The sequence below is a fragment of the Sceloporus occidentalis genome, unplaced genomic scaffold (assembly GCF_023333645.1).
Source record: "Sceloporus occidentalis isolate IW3139 unplaced genomic scaffold, rSceOcc1.0.p SCAF_3, whole genome shotgun sequence".
Taxonomy (NCBI): Eukaryota; Metazoa; Chordata; class Lepidosauria; order Squamata; family Phrynosomatidae; genus Sceloporus; species Sceloporus occidentalis.
In genome coordinates, this window is record NW_028316983.1 from 133,091,930 (window position 1) to 133,110,137 (window position 18,208).

The 18,208-nt window shown below is 42.3% G+C and overlaps 2 protein-coding genes across 2 annotated transcripts in view; one reads left to right on the forward strand and one right to left on the reverse strand.

The window, feature by feature from the left end:
* LOC149316829 (thrombomodulin-like) overlaps positions 1-18,208 on the reverse strand; it is a 902,913-nt gene that overhangs the window by 129,555 nt on the left and 755,150 nt on the right. The gene's annotated exons all lie outside the window — the stretch shown is intronic.
* XRN2 (5'-3' exoribonuclease 2) overlaps positions 2,569-18,208 on the forward strand; it is a 98,219-nt gene continuing 82,579 nt past the window's right edge. The window contains exons 1-3 of the mRNA XM_089516363.1: positions 2,569-2,826; positions 17,643-17,770; positions 17,850-17,961. Coding sequence (XP_089372489.1) covers positions 2,752-2,826; positions 17,643-17,770; positions 17,850-17,961 — 315 coding nt within the window. The 5' untranslated portion in view covers positions 2,569-2,751. The remainder of the gene's footprint in view (positions 2,827-17,642; positions 17,771-17,849; positions 17,962-18,208) is intronic.

An 18,208-nucleotide genomic window follows, 5' to 3' on the forward strand; every position in this document is an offset into this window, starting at 1 on the left:
ATGACCCAAGGATCATTGGCATGCCAGGAGGGGGACTAGGTGGTCCCCTGGCTGTTTCCTGGGCCATGAATGCCCTGATCCAAGCTGTGAGCTCTAGGGAGGGTTACCCAATTAGGCCACATTAAGGGGTGGTACTACTTATGGTCATGAGTTCTAGGAAAGTCTTAGTGGTTGGCAGTGCCTCCGAGATCTCTGGCCTGAAACAGGCTGCGTGGTGGCAATGGGCAGCTGCAGTGACCCAGAGGAGATTCCTTTCCCTTCGCCGTACCATTTCTGTCCCCTACGTGACTTTCTAAGCCATCTGCAACACTCCTGTCACTGTGCCTCTTCCACACAACTTAAACTCTGCCTGAAAATCAATAGGCCTCTTTGTTCGGTATAACAGAGTAACATAGCAGCACAACTAATGTAGGTTTGAATCAGTTTCTCTGCAGAGAAATCTTAAATGTTCTGTCAGATGCTGCTGAGGAAGCTCATGACAGACTTTTATTGCCTTCTACAGTACCTGTTTCCTGGAAAAATTAAAAGATATAGCCGTGAGTCTGTAGAATCAGTATCTAGAGAGATCTTGCAGCATCTTTGAGACAAACTGAAAGAAAGAATTTGGCAGCATGAGCTTCCCTAGACTTAAGTCTACTTCTTCAGATATATTTTTCCTCCCAGCTCACTCCTAAACTCTTTACTGGGCCAATGGATATCTGAGGAAGCAGACTTTAGTCTAGGAAAGTTCGTGCTGCCAAATTTTTTCTTTCGGTTAGTCTCAAAGGTGCCGCAAGATTTCTCTACATACTGTTTCCTGGAAAGTGTTTTTAAGATTGCCACTTGTGTTAGAAGCAGAAATGTGACCCTTATTAAGAACCACTTGTCTATTGCAAAACAAAACAAAACACAAAACAAAACAAAACACCACACCCCAAAACCAAAACAGATTGGGCTGCCTGCATGACAAGTAATTTAAAATATTTTAGATTTTCCAGTAAAAACTCAAACTCAATAAATAGTCAGAGAATTAAGATTACACTTAATCTTAAAAGAAAACATTTTATGACCAAACACATCATACGTATAGAAAAATGTGTCAATTCCACAATCTAGCGGTTCAGTTAAATAAGATTAAGAGGTGATATGATAGCCCTGTTTAAATATTTGAAGGGATGTCATATTGGGGAGGGAGCAAGCTTGTTTTCTGCTGCTCCAGAAACTAGGACCCAGAACAATGGATGCAAGCTGCAGGAAAAGAGATTCCACCTCAACATTAGGAGGAACTTCCTGACAGTAAGGGCTGTCCGACAGTGCAACAAAATCCCTCAATGGAGAGTGGTGGAGTCTCCTTCCTTGGAGGTCTTTAAGCAGAGGCTGGATGGCCATCTGTCAGGGATGCTTTGATTTAGATTTCCTGCATGGCAGAATGGGGTTGGACTGGATGGTTCTTGCGGTCTCTTCCAACTCTATGGTTCTATGAATTAGTTTTGCCATATCTTTTAAGTCTTGAACCACTTCTTGGAAAATTAGCATTAGTCTCAATGATCTGCGAGTTATTTTTTAAAAGGCTTCTAGCTTCATACCACTTAATATTCCTCACAGCTTGCTGTATCCTCTATTATCCATGCAATCTGAAGCGTATTATTTAATCTCCATGTGAAGCATCACCGATGTCACGGTGCAGCATGGTATTTAGGAAAAGGAATAGTATTTTCACTCTCCTTGCAGAGGCAGAAGTTGAAAACACACTGCAGAAACAATCCAGTTTGAGACCGCTTTAACTGGATTCAGTGCTAGGGAATCCTGGGAACTGTAGTTTATTGTTGCCCCAGAGCTCTCTGACAGAGAAGGCTCAATGTCTCACAGAACTACAGTTCCCAGAATCTCCTAGCATTGAGCCAGGGCAGTTAAAGCGGTCTCAAACTGGATTATTATTCCTGCTGTGTGTGTTTTGTTGGACCTTATTAGCCTAACAACCACCAGAGATGTCGTTGTGTTAGCCAGCTACTGTAAGGTTGTAGTCCTTTCTATTTGCTCTGTGTACAAATAACAATAATAATGCACTCATCCCTCCATATTTGTGGCTTTGATATTTGCGGATATGATTATTCACGGGATTGGATCAATATGTTCTCTCTAGGAATATCTAGGTCCTCCAACGCAACTCTATGGTCAACTTTGACCAAAAGTTGCCTTGAAAGACCTAGAGATTCCTAGAGAGGACACTCTCCACTAGGCTTTTGTAGCTCCTCCAGCGCAACTCTATGGTCAATGTCTGTCAGGCGTGGGCCACAGAGTTGCGCTGGAGGACCTACAGATTCCTAGAGAGGACTCCTCTCAGGTAAGGTTAAGGCTTTCACTGTTCAGCGTCTTGGCTCAAGGCGATGGGATTCTGGGAGTTGGAGTTTGTTGTGGGGCCCAGAGCGGAGCAGAGCTCCGCTCTGGGCCCCACAACAAACTCCAACTCCCAGAATCCCATCGCCTTGAGCCAAGACACTGAACAATGAGGGCATTAACTGAGACAGAGGGGGCGGAGCTCTGCCATTGCGTCACTGGCCACGTGACACGAGGAGCACGGCGCCAGCGTTCCATGCGCGGCCAAAGCACCGCCGCCTTTTCTTTCTTTCTTTATATCCTGCCAGGCCACCCAGCCGTGACCTGGTGACCCGGAAGTTATCATCAGCACGGCCATTATCATCATCATCGCCGCCGCCGCCGCCGCCGGTGTAATTAATTTTTCCCCTCCCCGAAAGCTCGGTTGATCCGGCAATGGGGGTCCCTGCGTTTTTCCGGTGGCTGAGCCGCAAGTACCCGTCCATCATCGTATCCTGCACGGAAGAGAAGGTGAGTAGGTAGCCGCCGCCAGGGTGAGGCTTTGTGGAGCGGGCCTCGCGCCCCTCGGATTGAGGGACGGGGTGTTGTCCTTGTCTTTGCAACTCTCGCGAGACTTCATTCTTGGTCCGGGAATTAGGGTGGTTTTTCCTATTAGGTCACCTTTGGCTTGAGACTGAGGCCCCCTTCTCCTCCATTGAAAGCAACTGAGGGAGTAGAGTCAAGTCTAGGGAAGCTCTTGCTGCCAACCTCTTCCTTTCAGTGAGTCTCAAAGGGCTTGTAAGAGACGAGACCTCTCTCTACATACATTTGGACGTTACACGACACAAATGCACCTGAGGAAGTGGGCTTAAGTCTAGGAAGGCTCCTGCTGGCAACCTCTTTCTTTCAGTCAGCCTCAAAGGGGCTACAAGAGAGAAGACCTCTCTCAACACTCACTGAAAGGAAGAAGTTGGCAGCAGGAGCCTTCCTAAGCTTAAGTCCACTTCCTCAGATGCATTTGTGTGGTGTAATGTCCGAATGTTTGGAGGGAGAGGTCTTTTAGCCCCTTTGAGGCTGACTGAAACGAAGAAGCTGGTAGCAAGAGCTTTCCTAGACTAAAGTCCACTTCCTCAGATGCATTTGTGTCATGCAGTGTCCAAATGTACATAGAGAGAGATTTTGCAGCACCTTTGAGCCTAACTGAAAGGAAAAAGTTGACAGCAGGAGCTTCCCAAGACTTAGGGCCCAAACAGATGGCCCCAAGTACGTAACAGCATTAGGATTAGGTGACGCTTGAAATTATAGGCTAACTGCATAGAACAGGACAGGTACTATACACACCAGTATTGTTTGTAGAGAGGTCTGGTAGCACCTTTGAGACTGACTGAAAGAAAGAAGTTGGCATCAGGAGCCTTCCTAGGCTTAAGCCCACTTTCTCAGATGCATTTGTGTCGTGTAATGTCCAAATGTTTGGAGAGAGAGGTCTTGTGGCCCCTTTGAGACTCACTGAAAGGAAGAAGTTGGCAGCATGAGCTTTCCTAGACTTAAGTCTACTTCCTCAGCTATGCATTTGGACTCCACCAAAAGCATATGATGGACTGAAGTCTAGGAAAGCTCCTGCTGACCATTTCTTTCTTTCAGTCAGTCTGAAAGGCGCTACAAGATCTCTCTACGTCTGTGAAGTCTGAATGAGTGTTACAGTGTGGCTTTCATGGGCTCCCTTCCCACCCTGCCCCCCTTTTCCTGTTGTTGTTGTTTGTTATTGACCCCAACAACCCATGGCGACCCTGTGGATGCAGCCCCTACAAGCAGGAGTTTCATGGAGTCTCCTCCTTTGGAGGTCTTTAAACAGAGGATGGATGGCCTTCTATCACAGGGGGGGGGGGCTTGGATTGAGAGTTCCAGAATGGGTTTGTGAATCTATGAGGTATGTTCAAACGCACAAACATGCACAGTAGGTATGTGTGAATATCTTATGTGAGTGTTGGTTTACAGTACACAGGAACCCCCAACACTGTCTATATATACAAGTAAGTGCTGTGTAACTACTGCCCCATCTGTACAGTGGACTACTTTTGTACATCTATACATTTGGACTACTGTAACATGCTCTACTAAGGACTGCCTTTGAAGAGTGTTTGGAAACTTCAGCTGGTCCAAAGAGCTGCAGCCAGATTGTTAACAGGGGCTGGTTACAGAGACCATACAATGTCCCTCTTGAAACAGCTCCATTGACTGCCGGTTTGTTTCTGGGCACAATTCAAAGTGCTGGTTATGACCTATAAAGCCCTATATGGCTCAGGTCTAGGCTATTTGGCAGACTGTATCTCTCTGTATGAACTGGCCCAGGCTCTGAGACCTTCAGGAGAGGCCTTTCTCTCCACTCCACCTCCATCGCAAGCATGGTTGTTGGGGACACGAGAGAGGGCCTTTTCTGTGGCTGCCCCTGGACTGGAAGATGAAAATGGCCCCTTCCTTGTTGTCCATTCACCAGCAGGCGAAGGCCTTCCTTTTCAGACAGGCATTCAGAACAGAAAGATTTTAAAGAACAGTCTGGGGTGTGACATTGTTTTAATGTGTTTTAAACATTTTTATCTTTTAAACTATTCGATATTTTAACATGCAAATTGTTTTAACTATTCTAGTAAATGAATTCTTTCATTAGTCCTGTTTTTTAATGTGGTGAGCCGCTCTGTCCCAGTCCTGAGAGAAGGGTGGGATATAAATATATAAACAAGCAACGACAACTTTGGATAATAAATACCGAAGTTAAAAGTGCTGTTTTTTTAAAATAGCAAATAGTGAGTTTCCTAACACTTTCAGTTTCAGAACTGGAACAGGAAATGTTATGGTAGAATTGATTAAAAAGTTGTCAGTGAAAAAAAAGTTGTTGATGATGCATAACAGTGTGAGAAGGGTATTTAAGAGTGGTTCCTAGTGTGATAATAATAATAATAGCATTAAATAATAATGAAGTGTAGAAGTAATGGTGTTACATAAACAGCCAAAAACTCTTGTGCTACTGTATGATGCCATTAGCTTCTGTGTGTACAGTCCACTTTGTCAAAGGCATGAGCTTCTATCTTCAGTTGACAGATGTATATATATATATACATGCTAGGGTGAGGTGGGGAGTGTGAACAGTAAGGCTGCAGAAGACCTAAAGGCAGGAATTGCCTACTGCTGGCAGTCCTAGTTCTTGCTGTGTGCCTTCAAGCCAATGGCAACCCTAAGGCAAATCTATCATGTGGTTTTCTTGGCAATATTTGTGCAGAGGGGGATTGCTTTCGCCTTCCTATGAGGCTGAGAGATTGTGACATGTTCAGGATAACCCAGTGGGTTTCCATGACTGAGTGGGGATTCAAACCCTGGTCTCTAGAGTTGTAGTCCAGTGCTCAAACCACCACACAAGTTCCCCAGCAACCCTAATAGGCAAGATTGAGAAAGATGAACTAGGGCTGGTGGTTGCAGTCACATGTATTCACATTATGGATGCTTGGCTTTGCATGATCACTTTGGATTGATAATGTACCCAGGAATATGTTCCAGAATCTTAAATAGCACAGGTGGACAACTTCCCCAGTCTAGGAGGCACATATGTATTCACTTGTTGTTGTTTGCCATCAAGTCATTTCTGACTTATGGCTACCCATTGCAAACCTGTAATAGGATTTTCTTGGCAAGTTTCTTCAGAGGCGGTTTGCCATAGCCATCCTCAGAGGCTGAGAGAGTGTGACTTGTCTAAAGTCACCCAGTGGCTTTCCATGGCAAAGCCAGGATATGAACCCTGGACTCTCTGTACCTAGTGGTCCAATCCTCAAAGTATTACGCCACCCTGGCTTTCTCTCCCTTAGCCAATTGGATTTGAAAGGACATTTCCCCATACCCCCCCCCCTTATAAACAGAAGAAGCTCCTGGTTCCTATAGGGACCTTGGGAGAGTTTGGGGGTTTCTGGCCTGTTTTAGGTTCAAGAGAGGCCTTTTTTTGTTGTTGTTACAAACAGGAAGTGATTGAAAATGACTTTCTGGAGCCCCTGGGGAGGTGTGTGCAGGCCACATTTTCCTCACCCTGGTTGCAAAGTACTTGACAGAAATAAGTATGAAAATAGTTGTCTGAAGATGAAAACTTCCATAAATTCCTACTCCTTGTCAAGGTTTGACAAGTTCCACAAAGAGAAACAAATACTGTACAGTGGCCCTTGTTATACGCTGTGGTTTGGTTCCAAGATCCCCCGTGGATAACAAAATCTGTGGATGTTCAAGTCCCATTAAATATAATGACATAGTAAAATGGTGTCCCTTATAAAAAATGGAAAATCAAGGTTTGATATTTGAAATTTATACTTCTTTTGAACATTTTCAAACCATGGATGCTTGAATCCATGTATAAAAAAAATCCGTGTATAAGAAGGGCCGACTGTATCATTGAGGCAGTAATTTTGTAGGCATCTTTTTTTACACAATCTCTTTCCTGTATGTCAGGTATCAAACTTATCTGTCTCAATACTCCACTGCTACCATGATGTGGCTGGTGGACAAATGGCCAGAGGCATCATCCCTCCATTCTATGCAGGGCAGCTGTTTTGGCGGCATGGGAGTTTAGCTTTACTCCCATGCCTTTCATGATGGCAGGAAGAAAAGAGTTTTCTTAAACGAAGCATGGAGTTAAGGAGAGTCGGATTTGTGAAAGGAAAAGCTGTCTCTAGAACTCAGAAGGAGCGATTGAGGGCATTGAGGGTCCATACAGACAGGCCAAAATAAAGCTGCTTCGGGCCACTTTGGAGGTATGCTGTTTAAATGATGCATGCGTCCTAAGAGGCCAGAAGCCGCACCAAAGCCAGGCTCCAGTCCTAAGGACGCATGCATCATTTAAACGGCATACCTCTAAAGTGGCCTGAAGCATCTTTATTTTGGCCTGTCTGTATGAGACCTGAGATACACTAGTTCGTGTCCCTTTTGGGATCTCTGTGGGCAGTATTTTGAGGAATATTGTTCTGTGTGTTATGAGTAAAAGTATTCCTGCCAGTAACTAAACCTGTTATAAGCAAAAGGGATAAGAAAAGAATGGCAGTAATAAACTAAAACCTTGTTGACTACCAGATGGAAGATTTAAGTGTGAAAATCATTGTTTGATGATGACACCATCCAAGGGAGGAATGAGATTTTGATACCATGGGGTAGACACCAGGGAGTTACATAGCTTTTAAATTATAAAAATTCAGTGCATTAAGTTTATTAGAATCTGAATTATCATGCTGATTTGAATTTAAATCCACCCTAGTGGAAAGTGTGTTGTAAATAAACATTGTTCCTGTTGTATTTAATAAACAAGAGAATAATATGCCATGTTGCTTTTATTCTGTTAAATAACCCCCCCCCCACACACACACACTTTTTTTTTTCTAGTAGTCAAAATATTTCAAACTCCTTAGAGAGAAAACTGCTGCACATGCTTTATGTGGTTTCATTGCTGGGTGGATGCTTTATATAGTCACCTGAAGTAATTTAATTTTCGTATTGAAACTGCATTATTTGTCTGGTATTTTACTCATGTTTTTAATTAAGTAATACCTTCTTTTTATAATATTTTATTGATTTATAACATACAGTGAACATGTTAAAAACACAAACAATACACCAAGATACTAATACATACAAAAGTCCCCCAACCCAGTCTACCCACAAAACAAACATAACTTTTAAAAAGATACAAAATTGACTTTTCACCCCACCCCAAATCCAAGAATACAGGAACAAATAATAGATATGGTGAAATTCTGTTCATTCCCAAAACCACTCATTACTACTTCTGACCATAAAGTATGACAGCATATCATTAAACATCAAATCCTGCAAATCTTCCCTTTTTTTCTTCTTCATGTAAGACAAAAATAGTTCCCAATATTTTTAAAAAATATCCAAAGATTTCTCTTAAATGAGTGTTGCCAGTTTGTCCGTCTCGGCCATCTTGAAGACTTTGATCGTCCATTCTTTTCCCAGTGGATCAGGTTTATTTATTTATGGTATTTATACCCCGCCCTTCAGCCCTAATGGCTATCAGAGCAGCTTACAATTATTATTTTTATTTTTATTATTTTTATACATCTTAAACAATCTCATTGGAGTCAGATACTATCTATTCATCATCTTATAAAAATTTCTCTAGGATCATAACTCAATTTACCTTTTAAACCCACATTTTCCCCAGTACGCCAGCTCAGTGTTATATCCAAAATTTTGAGTAGGCCCTTGGTATCCGCTGGTGTTTGGTTTCAGGACACCCCTCATGGATAGCAAAATACAGTAACATAATGAAATGTTGTCCCTCATATGAAATAGCAAAATCAAAGTTTGCTTTTTAGAATGTATATCTTTTTTGAATATTTTCCAGCTGTAGATGGTTGAATCCATGGATAAAGAATCTGGGAGACTGATTGTACATTATTTGACTTACTCGTCTGCTAATTCTATTTTTTAACAGCAACCTATACATTTTCCCAGTTAAATGTTCAACATGAGTACATAAATTTAATTCAAACCCACTTTTTTCTCTTTCAAAACCAAAAAGCTTTTTATGGAGTTTTAAATTTTTCCATTAATTACTTGGAATGGCACTAATGGAAGTCATATCCATCTTTAACAAGCTCCTCTTGGTTTTGAATTTAACATCGTTGTTATCCCATTTTAATAAATCTCTATAAACATCTCTGCCATGAGTTTATTTATGTGTTCAGTACAAAGTCTCTTGAATAGAAATGCAAAACAGAGTTTATGGGGATAATCTTTGTTTCTTCTCATTCCATGTCTTTAAAATAGCACACCTTAAAAAGTGGTCATTAAAGTCTGTTCGTTTTCAGCTTGTCATACCATAAAAAAGCATGCCAACCAAAGCTCATACCATGACCCTCCAAATCAACAGTCTATAATTTAGTATTATCTGCTCTTTCATCCAAACCAAACTAGATGCAAAAAAATATAATTTCAAGTCTGGCAGTCCAAGACCTCCCCCTTGCTTTGAAGCTTGTAACAACATAAACCTTATCCTTCGTTTTTTACTCTTGACGTATAAATTTGGGTATATCTTTTTGCAACCTCTTTAATAGTGCCACTTTATTCTGGTCTAACCTCACCCGGAATACTGTGTCAGGGGGTGTTTTGAATGTGTAGTCCTGCATGGCAGTAGGTTGGACTAGACTGCTCTTCCAATTCTATGATTTTATAAAACGGTGTATTATTAGCTAAAATAGATGTAGTCTGTGGGGGAAATAGCATGTTAAATGTGAAGGAAAACATTCATCTTTATAACTGAAATTCTTCCTATCAATGGCAATTTCAATTTGTTCCATCTCTCGGACTCTTGTTTAATTTCATTCCATATCGTTTCATAGTTATTCTGAAACAAGTTTTAATTTTTATTGGTCAAAGTAATTCCTACACATCTCACTTTTTTCTCCATTTTAAAACCTGATATCACCTCCAATTTCTGTATTTCTTCTTTCGCCAAATTCTTAGCCAGCATCGCAGCCTTTTGTACATGGATTTTAATAATTCAAATTGATTGAGTAGCTTTATTAAGAGTATCATTGTTTCTGAGGGATCTTCCAGGACAGTAATGACATCATGAGCAAAACCTCTCAGTTTAATTGATTTCTTCTTCAGTATCAAACTTTTAATTTTATCTTCTCTTACTACACTCAATAAAACTACTAAAGGAAGAATAAATAGTAATGACAGAAGAGGACATCATTGACTAGTATCTTTGTGTATGTCACAAATTTTAGTGAAGTCTCCATTAATCAAAATCCTCATTAACTGTTAATCATACATTGCTTTTATCCAAGCAATAAAGCAAATCTATGTTCTCTAGAATCACAAATAGAAAATCCTAACTTAAATTGTCAAAAGCCTTTTCCTCAATCTAAAAACCAACACAGGTTGTTTTTCACTGTGTTTATCCAGATATTCAGTCATGTCTAGCGCATATCTTATGTTATTCCTCAAATGTCTTTATGACAAAAAAAAACTCACATTGATCATAATGAATGAATACCTGTAGTATCCCTTTAATAATTCTATCTGCCATGTTCAAATTAAAGCTCTTGTAATCATTATTGAACAGTAAAATCAGTCCGTAATTGCCAGTCTCTGTTCTTTCCTTCTGTCTTTCAAAATTAATGTTATCCTGACTTGTTTCCAGGATTCCAGGTATATAGGCAGGCAGGAGGGAAATTTTCTTTTAATCCAAAATTGAATTAAAAGTTCTTTTTAAATGGAGAGCAAGTTCATTTTCACGTTTACTCTAAATAGAATTACAGATTGTTTCTATAAGTCTATAAATAAATAAAAAAAGTCTAAAATTCTTGATGGGATGTCCTTTTATCACATTGCAGTTTTTACCTTCAATCATCACCTTTTGTTTGTTGCTTTTTTGCAATATACTTGGGAATTTATTCTAAAAATTCAACCCATGTCCCTTTCCATCTCATCTTCATCTATCTCAAGAAAAATTCCCTTAGCCTATATTGTTATTTCTCTTTAAAACTTCTTTTATTTCTCTGGAAGTCTCCCAATATGAAAACAAAATTCTGCCCCTTGCCTCCATCAGTACTATTGATGGTCCCAATCCACCTTCAGAAGGGCAGCTTAAAGCAGTTTCGTCCCCAAATTACCTACCATATATACTCATGTACAAGTCGACCTCATGTAAAAGTTGAGGTCAACTTTTGGGGCCAAAAATATGGATTTTCATATGACCCGTGGATAGGTTGAGGGTGTGCTCGCCTCAGCATCTCACTGACTGGGTTTTCCTCGCAAAAGAAGCCCAGCAAGGGAGAGGCTTTTGGGCGATCAGGTGCCCTCCTCAGCATCTCCTCAGCCAGGTCCCTTCGCTGAGGAAAGAACCTCGCCTAAGAGAGGCTTCTGGGGAAGGCGATCGCCCTCCCCAGCGTCCCCTTGGCTGGGTTCCTTCCCAAAGGAAGGGGCCTCGTCAAAGGGAGGCTTTGGGGAAGGTGCTTGCCCTCCCCAGCGTCCCATCGGCCAGGCTCCTTCCCAAGGGAAGGGGCCTCACCTAGGAGAGGCTTTGGGGAAGGAGATCGCCCTCCTCAGCGTCCCCTTGGCTGGGCTCCTTCCCAAGGGAAGGGGGTCTCGCCGAAGGGAGGCTTTGGGGAAGGCGGTTGCCCTCCCCAGCGTCCCCTCGGCCGGGCTCCTTCCCAAAGGAAGGGGCCTCGTCAAAGGGAGGCTTTGGGGAAGGCGCTTACCCTCCCCAGCGTCCCATCGGCCAGGCTCCTTCCCAAGGGAAGGGGCCTCACCTAGGAGAGGCTTTGGGGAAGGCGATCACCCTCCCCAGCATCCCCTTGGCTTGGCTCCTTCCCAAGGGAAGGGGGTCTCGCCGAAGGGAGGCTTTAGGGAAGGCGGTTGCCCTCCCCAGCGTCCCCTCGGCCGGGCTCCTTCCCAAGGGAAGGGGCCTCATCGAAGGGAGGCTTTGGGGAAGGCGGTCGCCCTCCCCAGCGTCCCATCGGTCAGGCTCCTTCCCAAGGGAAGGGGCCTCGCCGAAGGGAGGCTTTGGGGAAGGCGATCGCCCTCCCCAGCGTTTCCTCAGCCAGGCCCCTTCTCTGGGGAAAGCCTGGCGGAGGAGACGCTGCAGGGTGCGCAATTGTCTCCCTTGCTGGGCATCGAGGCTAGCGGGGGCTGCGGGGCAATCGGGCACCCTTGCCAGCGTCTCCCCAGCTGGGCTATCTCTTGCAGAGGTAGCCAGTTGGGGAGAGGCTTGGTTAAAGTACCCCATTACCCTGTAGATAAGTCAACCCGTGATTTTGGATGCCATTTTAGGGCAAAAATTTCTCGACTTATAGTCGAGTATATATGGTACCTAAAAAATGAAATTTTACCTACCTAAAAAAGGAAAAAGGAATGGAAAAAAATACTACCCCCTTCCCCCCCCCCCGCCAAAAAAGCAAAAAGTCTTTAACTACAAAAGACTGAGGAAGGGAAGAATTAATGAGTGAGAAAGAAAAAGAGTAGAAAATACATATTGTCCTGTTGGCAGGCTTCTACTTGAATTTTAGTCATTCCACATGATTTGCCCGCCTGCATTCCCAGCATTCATTTAAAAAAAAGTAACAGTGTTTTTTGTACTACAGACTTTCAGTTGCACATCACTTCAGTTGTTATGGCTCCATCCTAAGGAATCCTAGGCAGTTTTGTTTGATGAAGCATGGTATCTTGAGAAGAGAAGAACTGATGATTAAATTGGTTTAATTTGATAATATGGGCAGGCAGAAAGGGAATCATTGGCCCTCTCCAGACGGGCCTTTGCGGCGCCCCGTCACATGCTAGGGGTTGGCCGAGGGCGCACCGCCCATACTGGCCTCACTCCTAGCACATGACGAGGGTGTCAAAATGGTGGCACCCTGTTTGCATGGGCCCTGCCATTTTGACGCCACGGACACTTAGCGTCCGCATGTCACGCCCCCATAAGGACGTCACGAGTGCGCCATTGGCGCACTGTGATGGCCTTATGGTGCTGCAAGAGGAACCCGCTTTTTAAGGGTTCTTTTTGCTGGGCAAGGGAGCCGTGCGGTTTGTCTGCTGCGGCTCCCTCATGCAGCAAAACAAGGCACGGGCAGACCACCCTTTTGGGGCAGTCTGTATCCTGCCATAGAAACTGTAGTACAGAAGAGCAGACTAGAGTTATCTAGTGGGAAATCCAAAGTCCCTCAGCAACCCCAAAATCTCAGGATTCCTTTAGACAGAACCATGACACTTCAAGTGGTATGTAGCAGATATAACTATTGAGTGCATAGTGGCTGTAAATCTGTTTGTAGAAGCCAATCTTTGAGACTAAATATGCAATCACCATTCTGCTTGACTGTTTTAAAAGAAACAAGTTCACTACAGGTGAAGTTGTAATTGACTTCACACCTTGGGTCTCAGACATTATAGAGTAACCTACTGATTTCTGTACTACTCTTTCTCCCTCCATCCCCTTTCTCAGTGTCAAATGGCTTTGCTATGAAGTGTTAAACTAATCATTCTCAACCGTGAATTCAAGAACAGCTCAAGTGTCTGTTAAAGGAATGTGTCTTTTTGTATCTAATATCCTTTGCATTTCACCTGCATTGGGAGCTAGGAGAGGGAGGGTAAAGTGCGTCAAAGAGAAGGAGAATGAGGTGAGGATAAATGTCCCCTTTCAGTAGAACACTTTTTCTAGTTGCAATGCATTTTACAACCACCTACCCAGGAGTAAGCCCCCATTGAACACAAAGCTTCCTACCTCTGAGTAGATAGGCCTAGGAGTGCACTGTTAATTAATTTTTTTAAAAATGTAACTTTATGTTAAACGTAGGAATCCTTTATGCATTTGTTTAGAACCAATTATTATTATTATTATTATTATTATTATTATTATTATTATTAACCTTTATTTATAAAGCGCTGTAAATTTACACAGTGCTGTACATACAGTCTTTTTAATTAGACGGTTCCCTGCCCTCAGGCTTACAATCTAAAAAGACACCACACAAAAGGAGAAGGGAGTAGTGGTGGGGAAGGGGATGAAGTCCTCAACTTCATTTCTCAAGAAACATATTTTTTTGAACATACAAAATACTTTCCTTCCATTAGCTCAGCAACCCTAAACCATCCTTAAGCATGTATGCTTTTGACGGATATATGATCTTTTTAATTTTGGGACTTCGTTTGTTAATTAGAAAAGATACAAGTATAAGTGCACCGATGATATTATGTAAATAACAACTGTAATCCGCATTGGTTCAGAGTGAGAACTAAGAGCCAGTTTCCATTTAACAACCCTTTTTAGCAGGGATGGGAAACTTTTCAGCCTCTAGATGTGGTTAGATTGCAGCTCCCACAGTTTCTTACCATTGGTCACCATTTGAAGAAAGTGAATTTTCAGCCATGAAGCTGCTTTTTTCAGCAACAGGCCTTCTTGGCAAGCTGCTGACTCCCATCATTATTATCCACCCTCTATATAATTCAGAAACTTGCATATCTTACCAGGATGGTTATAAGTGCAGCATGTTTATGTATGTGAGGTATGTTCAAGGCTTAAATATGTTGTAGAAATACCTATTACTTTACTGTATTCCAAGACAGTGAGAACTTCTTCCTGACTGATACATCACTCAGTAGGGCATTGTTGGTTGCAATAGTATTACATCTTTCTATGTGGGAGTAAGTTCCAGTCTTCTCTGTAGTGATTTCTCCAATAAATACATAAAGAATCGCAGTCCTTGAAAAAACAAAAGACTTACAAAAGAGCTGGTGGTTTGTCATTCAGTTTAATGTTCTGATCCTTCACTCAGCTATAAAGTTACTGTTGTTTGTCTTCACCTCAATTATAGTTCTCTGCATCATACAAACTGTTTTTCAAGAGTAATTCCTCCTGGTTTGGGAAGTCTTCCAATTTTCTGATCTGATATAGTAGAGCTTGACTGCAGGGACTGATACCTCTCTCTTGCTTCTTAAACAACAAAGAGTTCTGTGGCACCTTAAAAGCTCGCAAATTTAATACAGCATGAGCTTTCATGCCCTGTAGCCCACTTCATCGAATACATGAAGTGTTATCAAGCATTTCAGGTGTGTGTGGTACACATAGTAAGCAGTGAGGTTAGAGAGTAATTCAGTGTGGAAATGTGATACCATTCAGAGCTTTAGAAATAATACTGAAGTCATAATTAGAGAGGTTAACAAATCCGACACTATTACTATAAGGAAATAGTTGGACTATATACAGGACAATAAGAGGTAATGTTTGAGCACCACTTTACAGGCCCTGCTGAAGAATACCAGGAGGGAATACTAAACCTGATTAAGATACTTTCTACACATTTGTAACACTAAAAGTAAACAGAAACACCAGAAAATACAACATACAAACCAGCTACTTCTCAACATACCAAATTCTTAGGTATTATTATCACAGTTGGAGTGTTTATCTATATGGACATTTAGCCTTCTCTGAGTTTAGTTAAGTTTACTGTAAACTGGGTTTACAGTTTACACAATGTTATTTTATAAAGAAATTTATGAAGACACTTTATGAAGATACTGAGATAGTGAAAGCTTCCTTATACCTTGGCTCAGTTATTAAACAAAATGGGGACTGCAGTCAAGAAATCAGAAGAAGACTAGGACTTGGAAGTGCAGCTATGAATGAACTAGACAAGATCCTGAAGTTTAAGATATTAATTGAATGACAAAGTCAGAATTGTCCATGACATTGTACAGTAGACCCTTGCCTTATGTGGGGGATCTGTTTGGGGGAATAGCTTGCCTCCCCATGCCATCAAACTTTCTGGAAATTTTACATTGCATCCATGCCCCTGCCATAAGAGAGAATTTAGGAAAGTACAGTCTGTGTGTGCATGCACACACAGGGGTTTTCAGTGACAATTGAAGTGGGGAGAAGAAGGGCAAGTAGAGAATGCTGCTGGGTGTATGCAAGGTTACCGTACTTTTCTCTGTGCAGATAGAAGCAATATAAAACCATCTTCTTTATATTGTCAGTAGTTCATATATGTTGGTTTTATGTGTGGCCCTATAAAATACAGCTGGGGGTCAGCAAAGGCCCATGAGGGGGCGGTGCCATGGGCACGGCCCCAGTTCTCCTCTTCCTGGACCTTTCTTTGCCCCAAAGGGCCGGCAAAGGTTCCTGGGGAGGAGCCACTGGCACGCGCCCGTCGTTCCTCCACTCCCCGCCCTTTTCCCGGCCTCTAGCTCTCTTGAAGAGGCAGCTGGAGGCCGGGAGAAGGCTGCGAGGAGGAGCCAGAGGCATGCTGTTCTGGCTCCTTCTCCGGAGCGCCCTTTTCTGGCTTCCAGTGGTCTCTGAGAGACAGCTGGGGGCCAGGAAAAGTCAGGGAAGAGGAGGAACTTCCGCCTTCTCCCTTGCCCCATGCCCGAGAAAAATGTGTCAAGTGCCACTTCCGCATGCCGCGTAGCATAGGTTTGCCATACTGATCTAGGAGTCCTAGTAAACTACAAGTTGAACATGAGTCAACAGTGTGATGCGGCAACTAAAAAAGCCAATGCAGTTTTAGGCTGCATCAGGAGAAGAACAGTGCCACTCTATTCTGCTTTGATCAGGCCTCACCTGGAATACTGTGTCCAGTTCTGAGCACCACAATCAAAAAGGATGTTAATAAACTGCTGGAGTGTGTCCAAAGGAAGTGAAAAGTCTGGAAACCATGCTCTATGAGGAGAGACCTAGGGAGCTGGGTAGGTTTAGCCTGGAGAAGAGAAGGATAAGAGGTGATATGATAGCCCTGTTTAAGTATTTAAAGGGACGTCATATTGAGGAGGGAACAAGCTTGTTTCCTGCTGCAGAGATTGGGACCCAGAACACTGGATGGAAGCTACAGGAAAAAAGATTCATCATTAAGAAGGACCTCCTGACAATAAGAGCTTTTTGACTCAGAGAGTGGTGGAGTCTCCTTCTTTGTAGGTTTTTAAACAGAGACTCGATGGCCATCTGTTGGGGGTGCTTTTACTCTCTGTTCCTGTATGGCAGGGTGTTGGACTAGATGGCCCTCGTGGTCTCTTCTAACTCTGTGATTCTATGATCCTATATTTCTAACTTGATCTATTACTGTATATACTCATGTATAAGTTTAGAACTTTTAATCAAAAATTGACCCCAAAATCCTGTAATACTGTACTTTAACTCTTATTTTAAAAAAGAACAATTCCCTGGTGAACGGCAGGAGTTCAGTCTGCCCTGGAAGCACTGACCCTCCTCTGCTGCCTCCTCAATCCAGTCTAAGAGCAAACAGTTATGCCTGCTGGAATTTTGTAAATTCTTCATCATAGCTTTCCTTTGCTTTTTCTTCTAGATCCTTTGTTACATGCCCCTAGGTTTTACCCTCTGTGTATCCACGTGTCACATCAAAATGCATAATTTTGTTCCAAAACCTGCCCTCAACAAATACATGATATCAACTTTTAGTCAAGTGTATACAGTAGATTATTATCTTTGCCACATTTTAGGGATGCTTTAGCTGTGGATTCCTCCACTGGCAGAGGCTTGGACTGTGATTCTGTGTTTCTAACTATTTAATTGTAACAATAAAAAATGACAGGTTTCTAGCTTTCATAGGTGTAGTGCAAAATCTACTATAGTTCTGGAACTAGAATAAGCAAGAAAAGATTCCTGGGGAAAAGTGGCAAGATCTTTGCTTTGGATCGTAAATCTTAGTCTGCCTTCCCTATTTCCTCCCCCCCCCCCCCTTTCACATTTCTTTCTGTTTTCCATGAATATTGTTTTTAAGCTTTGTTTTGGAATGGACTGCAATGCCAGTCTCTAAAAACCACCTGTCATTCCTTCTGTGCAGCCAAAAGAATGCAACGGTGTCAAAATTCCGGTTGACACCAGCAAGCCGAACCCTAATGAAGTGGAGTTTGATAACTTGTATTTGGATATGAATGGTATCATCCATCCTTGTACACATCCTGAGGACAAGTGAGTATGTTTCACACTTAAATATGCAGCGTGTCTGTCTTAGGTATTTGAAGTATTTACACAATGTCTTACATTGCAGGCCAGCACCAAAAAATGAAGATGAAATGATGGTGGCCATTTTTGAGTATATTGATAGGCTTTTCAACATTGTGAGGCCAAGACGACTTCTCTACATGGCAATTGATGGAGTGGTTAGTATGGAAATGTTTGTTATCGGTGTGTTAACTGTGTAGAGGTTGCAACTGTCAACAAAAGCTTTTGTGAAAAGGGGGTTATTGGGGACTTCCAAGGGAAAGCAGCATTTGGTGTAGATATTGAGCTCTACATGTTACTGATTAGATTTTTCTGGTTTCCGAAGTTCAAAATATTTGAGAAAGCCATAGTTTGGTATAACACTTCATTTTTATTGTTTTATCTTGCGATTGCACTAGTCTGGGC